The sequence below is a fragment of the Barbatula barbatula genome, assembly GCF_947034865.1.
Source record: "Barbatula barbatula genome assembly, chromosome: 5".
Classification (NCBI taxonomy): Eukaryota; Metazoa; Chordata; class Actinopteri; order Cypriniformes; family Nemacheilidae; genus Barbatula; species Barbatula barbatula.
The window spans coordinates 9,884,928-9,896,223 of NC_136769.1; the positions used below are offsets into that span (position 1 = coordinate 9,884,928).

The window sequence follows — 11,296 nt, forward strand, 5'->3', positions numbered from 1 at the left end:
TGAGAATTGCAGGACATTGCCATGGACATAACCCATGCGAGACCCACTTGGGGTTTGGTGTGGGATTGCCCTGCCCACACTGTCCCACAATAAACCCACAGCGGGCCCGCGCGAGCATGTTTGCTGGGTGGTGGTGGTGGTGGTGGTGGTGGTGGTGGTGGTGGTGGTGGTGGTGGTGGTGGTGGTGTTGGTGGTGATTTTGTTTTTGATGAATGTTTACAGGACGAGGAATAATAATCTTGGTGTTTTGTTTTGTTTTGTTTTAAGGGGCATGTTTATAATCGACTCTTATTTTGAAAGCAGGTTTGTGTGTCACTGAAGATCAGGTATGCAGCACAGGCGGTGGGGGGGATTTTGTAAGAATTCTTAATTAAATCAGATGACTCAAGACTAAAGAGGCCTAAAAGGCCATGGAAGGTGTATTTTACACAGACCTGTTTGTGTGTCCATCGTGCATGGGTTCATTTCCTTGAAAATACTAAAGCGATCAATTTCAGCCAAAAAGATGAATACCAGGCCGTGGAGTGCCCAAAGTGCCCATTTAAGATACCCAAGGCCGATCAGAAAGTCTTGACTACGTGCCCTTTTAAATGTCTTTTCCATTGCTTTCATTGTACTAGAAGAGCAGTTTGGTCCATCTACAGCTTGAACACAAGCAAGTCTCGACTCAATCCAGGAAATGACATCAAAATGTCACCTGATACGCAGAAACACTTCATCCAAACTCTATAAACTATGTACCACCATCTCTCTCTGTAGTTGTCCTGGCCGCTCATCTACCCTCATCCTAAGAGTCCTTATGCATCATGCCCATATGCATAATTCATCCGTTTTAAAATATATCATTTATTTATGGCAAAAGACTCCTCTATCCAGGTCAAGGAGTTTCTCCGTTTCTGCAGGTGTTCTCAAAGGATGCACGTTCTGGAGTGGACGCAGGAAAATGATCCAGCTGCCAAACTTCTTCACGTTCTATTTCAGATCAAGCCGGTTGAGGTGCTTGACTGCAGTCTGAGCAGGAATAACGTATTGCAGCGGATGCAACTTGGGAGTTGTCGTCACATTGAGTTAAATTAGTTCTGTTTCACTCTTGTCTTTCATTAGGAACGCTCAGTGACCACATGACGCAGTTCCCCACAGTATCTGCCTGTATTTATGAATCATAAATGATGCTTACAAGAAGTGGCTTTGTGTGAAGGAACTTCTGTTGAGTTTGTAAGAAAATAAAATTGAATTATTTAATGTTTTGGTTATAGTCAGTAGACAAAGAGAAACAATGAAGGTCAGTGGAAAGTCGCCACCATAATGGAAACAGATGTGTGCGTGTGATTTGATATTATGCTGCTTTTGTAGTAGCGTATATAAGTTGCCTTTAAAATGTACCTTCAACACATACGTGACATAGAAAGATCTTTACATTTTCTGGCACTCTTTTCAGGGACACTCGCACAAGACAAGGAGAAACACTGACCGATACCTCTCCCGTCCTCTACCACTCGACTGTCCCCTTCATCTGTTTTCCTCTGGAATGTTTCCAGATAGAGATATAAAGATGAAGGAGAGAGTGGTGATTTATGGCTGCGTTATCTACCAATCCTGTGGTTGTACATGCAGTGCTGCCAGTTCTGTGCAGTCTGTTATCTTGTGTTACACTGAACCCTGCAGGCCGGGATTAATGCACTGCATGTTGTGGTGAAAGAAATTGATTTTTGATTGTGTATTCAATTGTACTGCAGTTTTAAAGGGGCTTATGAAATATTTGTTTCAAATGAATTGGCAGATCTCGTCCTGCCAGTTTGTTCAATGCCTCTCCTTATTTTCCATCCATTCCTGATGCAGAAAAGCGAGTTTACTGTATGCATTTGTGACCTCAAGACTGGATTAGTAGTTCAGCCCAAAATGAAAATTCTGTCATCATTTACTCACCTTCATGTCATTTTCAGATTTACTTTTTCAGATTTGGTTGAAGTACTGTAGATCATTAGATTTACAATCGCTGTTCATTTGATTTTAAAAAGTCCAAAATGTAAAAAAAAATCATGGAATATTGCATTTCGTGATAAGTGATCTATCTGTGCACTTGATGCTTTTTTTAAATCATGTGCATTCATGATCTTTAATCAAAAGTCGTAAATGCCCCCTTGACACAACTCTTCCTGTCATGAGTTTGACGTGGGGCAGGGCTATCAGGGACTAATGTCCGCCCCTCCCCTCCAGCAACATGTCGCTGAAAAGATTGAAATCTGCCTCCATTTTGTCAGCAACGTCCAATCTTGTCCCGCGTACGTTTCTTCTCAATTCAGATGCCGTTTCAATCAAATATTCATCAAGATAGGAAAAAAAGACGATTGCAACTTCCATTTCATGACTTGACTATAAGTCATAAATAGAAAATACCATCACATAACCCCAATGTGTGAACCCTTCACTGGCTACCCATTAAGTATCGTATTGACTTTAAAGTTCTTTTAATCACTTATAAAGCCTTAAACGGTTTAACCCCTACCTACCTAACAGAGCTACTATCACACTAAAACCCATCACGCTCTCTAAGATCTCACTTTTGATAACACGTAGAATAACTAAATCCACCAAAGGGGGTCGAGCTTTCTAATAAATCAAATTGAATTCAATAAATAGTCTGGCTTTTTCAGTTTTTGCAAAAACAACGAGAATTTTAGTGATTTGCCAAATTTTGGCATGACATTCTTAACGTTCACCTAGCTGAGAGCATTAATGTAAGTAAAACCTCTCTTCTTTCTTCCCTTAGGGCCAAGCTGACCTTTTAAAGCACGCGAAAGGAGAAGCACTGGACACTTTGCGACAGATTCACTGTGCTGCTCACTCGTGTGGCCTAGCCAAGAACGGAGCCTCAACGTCCCCTGCCTCACCCCTGCTGCCGCCTCACCCACGCCCCCTCCACACCATCAATGAGAATGAGACTAACAACACCGCCCTGCACTGAGAGACAGAATGAGAGAGTGTGTGTGTGGTTTTCTTTGCCGCTTCCCAGCTGTGTGATGTATCAGATCTTAAATTTGCTTCCCCAACCTGAAGTTTTTAAGATTGTGATGGATTGTAGGGGTCCGGCTGCTGTAGAAACTGTGAATGCGTCAGGCTATCAGATCAGACATCTGCTAGCCAAATACAAGGCCCAAACTAAATTATATTCAACAATTGAATGTAGTTTTTCACCTTGCCAGATATAAAGTAAGTAAAGCACTTTGCTTTTCTTTATTCTGTTTCCTGTTTTTTAACTGATAGCTCAATGTAACTGTGAAGGAATTAATAAAGACAGGGAACATTAGATAAATATAATTGATCTCAAGACATGGTAAGCTCTCTTACTCCCCCTGCTGGCCCCTCTGCACATTTTATTATTTTAGATCTGGCTCGTCTAAAAATCATCAGCTTTGACTTAAAAGGGGCTGTTGTTTAGGGGTGGTGTGTGTATGTGTGTGTGCGCGCATGTATGTGTTTGGAATAAGGAAAAGTGTATCTTGTTGCTAAACTGGCAACTGGAATGTCCCATTGAGAACGACTCAAATGGGAAGAACCTCTGGGAATGCATAGATCTCAGCAGATCTTTCAAGCAAATAAATATTTCAATAAGTAAATAATCATTTTAAGACTGTAAAGGACACTTTACCATCTCATCACAAGCACTTCACAACCAATAATACACACTGTTTATGAATATTGTTATTACTGCTGTTAATATTGTGGGTAGGTGTTAAGTAAAATGGAGGTTATTTTGTATTTGCAGATTCCATCGACAGGTGTCATTCTGTAGACGTTGTTCATATAGGAACAGGAAATGTGAATGCTTGGGGATGAGGGTGGGAAATATTGTTTGGGTGTTTACTGTCATATTATTGTCAAATAACATTTGGATGTTACATAAAAGCCGAATGACATCAGAAATGTGTCCAAGTCATTTTTATACACCGTATCTGTTTTGTAATAAGTAATGCATTACCTCACAGAAGTGAGTACACCCCTCAGATTTTAGTAAATCATTTATTATATCTTTTCACCCAACAACACTAAAGAAATGACACTTCGCCACAGTGTAAAGTAGTGAGTGTACAAATTTGCTGTCCCCTCAAAATTACTTAACACAAAGCCATTCATGTCTAAACGGCTGGCATCAAAAGTGAGTACAACCTTAAGTGAAAATATTCAAATTGGGCCCTTTTCCCTGCCAGGTGTCATGAGATTCGTTGGTGTTACATGGTCTCTGGTGTGAATTGGAAGCATGTGTGTTAAATCTGGGCTGCTACCGCAAATCGTATACTGTGACGGTACATTCTGAATTTGAATAAGTACCTACCTATCGGCCGTTAAAACAGTACTCTCTCATATTGGTCACTGGAAGTTCAACATGGTACCTCATGGCAAAGAACTCTCTGAGGATCTGAAAAAAAGAATTGTTGCTCTACATAAAGAAGGCCTAGGCCATACGTTTTTCAAGACCTTGAAACTAAGCTGCAGCACGGTGGCCAAGACTATACAGCGGTTTAACAGGACAGGTTCCACTCAGAACAGGCCTCGTCATGGTCGAGATCAAAGAAGTTGAGTGCACATGCGCAGTGTCATATCAAGAGGTTTTTTTTCAGAAATAGACGTTTGAGTGCTGCCAGCATTGCAGAGGTTGAAGAGGTGGGGGGATCAGCCTGTCAGTGCTCAGACCATACACTGCACTCTGCATTAAATTTGTCTGCATGGCCTCTTCTAAAGATGATGCACAAGAAAGCCCGCAAACAGTTTGCTGAAGACAAGCAGACTAATGACATAGATTACTGGAACCATGTCCTGTGGTTTGATGAGACCAAGATAAGCTTATTTGGTTCAGATGGTGTCAAGCGTGTGTGGCGGCAACCAGGTAAAGAGTACAAAGACAAGTGTGTCTTGCCTACAGTCAAGCATGATGGTGGGAATCTCATGGTCTGGGGCTGCATGAATGCTGTCGACACTAGGGAGCTACAGTTGACATACCCTTCGGAGACCACAGGGCAGTATTCCAACATGATGACGACCCCAAACACACCTCCAAGAGGACCACTGCCTTGCTAAAGAAGCTGAGGGTAAAGGTGATGTACTGGGGCCCGTTTCAGAAAGGACGTTTAGTGAAAATTATATTCATGACTATATTAACCCTGAAATGATGGAAACTCTGGGTTTTCCATTTCAGAATGTGAGGTATGTCAAACCCGAAAAAGCAGGGTAACTCAAGCCTGTTTCTAAAAGAGAACTTACTCAGAGTCAGTAACCATAGTAACCTACTCTGTGAACCTAACCTGGTCGGGAGCAGGTTTTCTTTGGTAAACCCAGAGTGTTATTTCAAAGTGGTGTAACTCTTTCGTTAATGTCATTCATGGCACATGTTATGATCACACAGAGACCATCTCTGTGATTAATATATCATATGTGCTTTTCTGGAAGATTTAGTACATGAAGAGGCTGCATTCATTTATAGAGATGTACTTTACTTTGATTTCGGGAGAGCAATTTAGGACCTGAGCGGAATTTTGTCATTTGCCTGTGCATTTTTATTTAAACTGTACAGTTTTTCTTTATAGTGAATTAGATATATCAAACTAATCTCATCCATCCTTATATCAATAACATCAGCTGTCGTACGTGTATTACATCAGAGCATAATTTTCTGGATGAAGAGAAATTATTTAATAAAGTGTATAAATAAAGTGCATGAATAAAGAAATTAATAAATACAGACATGCAGAAATGAAGCGATAAAGGCTATATATTTTTTACTTTGATGTGCAGCCATTGAACTCAAATCTGCCTAGAGCAGGGTTCGAATGGACAAACAGTCTGACTTTGCACGAGAGTCTGATGCCCTACAGCTGTCCTATACACCATGATATCATACTTGCGTAACTAGAACATGGATTGCAAATGAGAACATACAATGTTTTTTTTTATTATTTCTGTGTTTTTTCTGTTGTTTCATTCAAATGTTTATTGGTACATTTATATATTTATTCATTTAAATTAAGTCATTTTCAGCACATCAGAAACTCCACTGTAGAGCAGAAAGTGTGCCTCGCTCTCAAGTGCTTTCTGCCGCCCTTTGTTGCTTTTTTGGTGCCGTTGCCATGGTGAATCGTAAGATCGGAGCTCCATTGATGATGGCTTTTTATAGTCGCTTAACCCAGGGTAAGCTTGCCCAGAGTCAATTGAACTAGCTTAAATCAGCAGTTCTGAAACCAAAAACTCAAAGTCTCTAATTTCTAAGTAAACCAACCCTGAGTTCAAGGTTTAACCTAGAGTTGGTTGAACTAACTCCTTATTGAAGCAGGCCCCTGGCCAAGCATGTCTCCAGACCTAAACCCTTTTGAGCATCTGTGGGGCATTCTAAAATGGAAGGTGGAGTAGTGCAAGGTCTCTAATATCCTCCAGCTCTGTGATGTCGTCATGGAGGAGAGAAAGAGGACTCCAGTGGCAACAGGGACTTTTGTGATAGCACTTATGTTTGCCTTGACATGCCAGATGTATGTTTTTCATTGGGGTTTTAAATTCCTCCATGTTTTGCAAGTCTGCACATCGCTGTATAATGAGCCATCTGCATTCCTTCAGAATCAACATGGTTTTGTTTGTCCTCTCTTGTAGTTGTCTCTGCAAGATGTACTTCCAATTCCTGTGATCCGTTCATAACCAAACACATTATTTTTGTAATGCGATGAGAATAACTATCTCATTAGTCATGCAATCCATAACACATAATGCAAGCCGCATTAATGAGCCCATCTTGTGGCGCAATGCAGGTGTAAACTGGGCCATCATTAACTGCGACTGCACGGTGACCTTCGAATAAAGCCATCTTGTCCTATTCAGTCTTTTTGCGCTCCGTCATCATCTCTTCAGCAAATTACATTCAGGCCTTCTCATACACTCATTCCGTTGGTATTTGCTAATGAAGCTTTGTGTGGCCATTCACAATAGTCTTGAAGAACTCTATTCAAATACCTGGATACGGCAATCCTAGATACCGTTAATGATAATATCATGATCCAGCTTCATGAGAAACGTGGTGTGTTGTGTCATGTGGGTCTCCTTTGTCAGTCATTTCATGGTTATAATTAACCTTAGAGTAAAGAGGAGAGTATAAAAACAGTGATCCGAGCTCATTGGAAGTAAGAGGACAACCGAATTTGAAGTCCACCAGACATATGCCATTTGTCTACAACAAGACTGGGACAGAAGTCAAGCGCATGGACTGCTCAGCCAAGGTAAGACCAATAAGATACTGTCAGGAAGTTTTCTCTTTAGCAATAATTGTAAACAATTTTGTGACACAAAAATCATGTAAGCTTCACCACCTGGCAGAAATACCTTTTATTGTATTTTTATTTGTATTATTGGTTTCCTATGATGTATTACACTATCATTTTCTAATTCTTGTAAGTCGCTTTGGATACAAGCCTAGGCTAAATGTAATGGAATGGTGCATCTGGCATTACAATCTGATTTGCAATTATAATTAATTTTAACACACAATTATACAATCCAGGTGTTTAGCTTCATTCGTAAATGAACCTTTAAAAATAGTTTCAAACTGCCAGAAAACTAAACAGAAAGCAAATGTAATTAAAGGTTAACTGTGAAAGCCAGAAAACATTTATTTTTCTTATAAATGGAACGACTGATACTATTAACCAAGTTAGTGTTGGTTTAAAACTGTTGGCTCTTGGTGATGACTCAGAACTTTTTATGCAAACCAGGTTGACTAAATACTTTGTAATTTTCATTGTATCTTCATGCAGTGATAACAAGTAATAAGACTATAAACTGTACTATCCTATGTTACTTTCCACTATTTAATCTTTGTATAAAAATCTCTTTAATTGTATGTTGTTCATTTCTCCCTAGCTTCAACTCTGTTCTTGTCGACATAAATTTGTAGATTATTATATCATTGTCTTTTCCTAGGACAAAATGTTAAAGAGAAAGTTCACCCAAAAATAACAATTCTGTAACGATTTACTCCCCTTCGAGTTATTCCAAATCTGTATAAACAGAGAAAGATATTTGGAAGAATGCGTGTAACCAAACAGTTTTTGGATCCCATCGACTACAATAGTAGGAAAAATGTTTTTACAATTTTTTGTTCTGTTGAACACAAAATAAGATATTCTGAGGACAGCAAACAGTTCTGAGGCCCTTTTGACTTGTCATATGGTTGTCAATGGGGTCCAAGAACAGATTGGTTACAAGCATTGATCTAAATTATTTTTCGCTTTGTTCAACCAAAGAAAGAAATGTATACAGATTTGGAACAACCAGAGAGTGCGTGATTCATAACAGATTTTTTATATTTGGTTGATCTATCCCTTTAAATCCTATTTGTAAGTCACTTGCTAAATGAATGTGAATTTATAAAAAAATATAAACGAACACAAACAAACTTTCATCTTTATGCTTCTTAATTATTGAAAGATATGATGTCTCATGAAAGTCATGTATCCACTTTCAGCATTTTATCTCTCTCCCTATAACAGAAATTTCAGCTACTGCTGCTCATAGCGCTGCTGGCGCACCCGGCGCGTGAAGCGGAGGGCGTGGCCACCTGTTGTGCGCGAGGCTCCCGGTCATGTAAACTTTACGAGCTGTTTTGCCGCGCGGGCCGCATAAACGAGACTTATATCAGCCGCTTACACAACGACGCCGCGGTCGGCATTCTTACTCTCGGTAAACGCAAGGTGGACGAGAGACGCGTCCAAGACCGCCTGCAGCAGCTCCTGCATGGTTCGCGGAATCAAGCGGCGGGAATCCTGACTATGGGAAAGAGGTTCATGGACGAAGCGCACAGGTCGCTCTTGCACGCCGGAGTGACGGCGAACACACCCGTGAGCCTCGGCCTGGAGCGCCCTGTGAAATATCTGATGCCCACGGTACGAGAAGACGCAGTTTATGTGGACGCATATGAGAAACGATGACGTCTCTTTGTGAATTAGACATGTGATTCATTTTCTCACTAATAAATGGACAAGAAAAATAACTCCAGTGATAACGTTTGGCATTTGATTATATTCATAGGTAGGGCAGTATCATTCATTATCTAAGTTAATAAAAAGTAACTGGTATTATTTCAGTTGTTTGTAGTTTCTTGTGTGGTCAGCAGATGGCAGGAGATATATATATATTTGAAAATTACATTGACCTGATAATAAAGTTTTTTGGGGTCAGGAAGTAACTTATTATATGAGACTATATGAAAGGTAAAAAACAAACTGCTATATACGGTTCAGAGCAGTGCTCGAATTGAAGGGGGATTGGGGGGGTCCGGGACCCCCCAATAGGGACTCCCATAACAAGTAAACAAATAGACTTATGGGGGTCCCTCAGATATTTTTATTCGAGTAAAAATGATATTGACAAATGTGATTAAATTCATACATTGGATTTGGTAAATTTTGTGAATTAATTATTTACAATAATTGATATTAAGTGTTTTTATGGGCTAGTTGTCATGTGACTTTAAATTTGAAACGCCAAACAACCGTTCAAATGTCATTTCTGTTCACCAAGCCTGTATTGATTTGATTCAAAATACAGCAAAAGCCTGTTCTTTTATGTAAGCCTGTTTTGAATAAATATAGTTATTCATATTATCATGAAATATATTTAATGTATTTTGACACAAACCCCCACAAAAAAATTCTTATGGTGGGGACCCCCCATAAGACTTGATTCAATTCGAGCACTGGTTCAGAGGAATCCTAGTTCCTCTTCCAGTAACTTTTTATCAAAAAATGTTCAGTTAGGCCTACTTAATCGAAACTTTATCAAAATGGTTTTGAAGGGTTGAACTAAACAAGTGAAGGGATAGTTCGCCCATCATCATTTACTCACCCTCATGTCATTTAAAACATTTATGACTTTCTTCTGCAGAACACAAAATAAGATATTTTAAAGAATGTTGGTAACCGAACAAACTACATAGGTGGTACCCATTCACCACGGACACAAAACCAATGCAAGTCAATGGGTACCACTTTTGTTCAGTTGCCAACATTGTTGAAAATATCTTCTTTTGTGTTCTGCAGAAGAAAGAAAGTCATACAGGTTTGAAATGATAAGAGGATGAGTAGCTTAATAATGTAAATGTAAATCTCTTTAAATAAGGAAAATATATTTTCACACATCGAATGTTTCAAAATGGGACCCTGCAATTTATTAACAGCAAACGGAAAAATGCAATACTCTTTAAAGGTATATATAGCCTATAGTGTAATATTTTATAAGAATGCAATAAATTAGTTTCTGGGTGATTTTTATTTTTATTTCAAAGTATTATGATTTAATTCACAATATTTACATTACATAAGACATATTTTATAATATTATTTATTAGCATTGTATTTTATTATAAAAAATATTTTAGCACAAAGCTTGGAGACTTTAGACAAAAATATAGAAATAAGTAAAAAAAGAAATGTATATAAATTAAACACAGTATCTGGATGCATTACACAGACGATTCCAGACCTGTTAGATTATGCTAGATTTTCAGACAGCAATACTGTAGATTTTATTATGAAATCATGTAATTCAGGAAGTAACCAAATCATACAATACTTTTGGCCAACATTTACAATTCATATGTGACAACCTAACACACTTTTTGGAGATAATGAGTGCTTTTCGAGACTCGTGCCTTAATGATTCCACCCAGGCTGCCTTTGGAAAAACGCATTTTCACATTGTTCATACAGCCCTGCCAAGCCCAATAAGCATTGACCCAGAGATGTTTGCTTTCAGATTTTACCTCAATAGAGATTCCACTGTATGTCTGTTGTGTGAGAGGTTGCCTTTGTCTGGTAATATATGTAAATATCTGCCGAGCACAGATGGCTGGTCTGCTCTCCCTTTCACACCATTTCTCCCTCTCCACGTTCTTCTCGTGCTTCTGGTAATGCAACTGTCCCTTTAAACCCACTTCAGCCCTTAAAGTCAGTTTTATTTGTGGCTTTAGCACAAAGTAATGCTCCCATTGCAATCTCTATAATTGTCTCTCTGTCACTAGAGTGCTACATGTGCTATATAAGGACTATGGTTACTTCCAAAATATGTTTCTGCAGGCTTACAAACACATATATCGAACACATTCACAATAATAGCTCCATTCTGAGGCTAAACACAGATTATTAAAAAAGTTAAAATTCTCATTTGGGATTATGAAAGATACAGTTTTTATCTTTAAAAACACAATGTGTGTGGTCACATCGCTCCCAAATGTACATCTACCAAATGTAGATTTCATTTTCAT

At 38.9% G+C, this 11,296-nt stretch overlaps 1 protein-coding gene across 1 annotated transcript in view; it reads left to right on the forward strand.

Moving 5' to 3' along the window:
- The window catches only part of LOC306894514 (inactive phospholipase C-like protein 2), a 40,219-nt gene extending 36,298 nt beyond the window's left edge, over nucleotides 1-3,921 (forward strand). The window contains exon 6 of the mRNA XM_079457142.1: nucleotides 2,771-3,921. Coding sequence (XP_079313268.1) covers nucleotides 2,771-2,965 — 195 coding nt within the window. The 3' untranslated portion in view covers nucleotides 2,966-3,921. The remainder of the gene's footprint in view (nucleotides 1-2,770) is intronic.
- The last annotated feature ends 7,375 nt before the right edge of the window (nucleotides 3,922-11,296 follow it).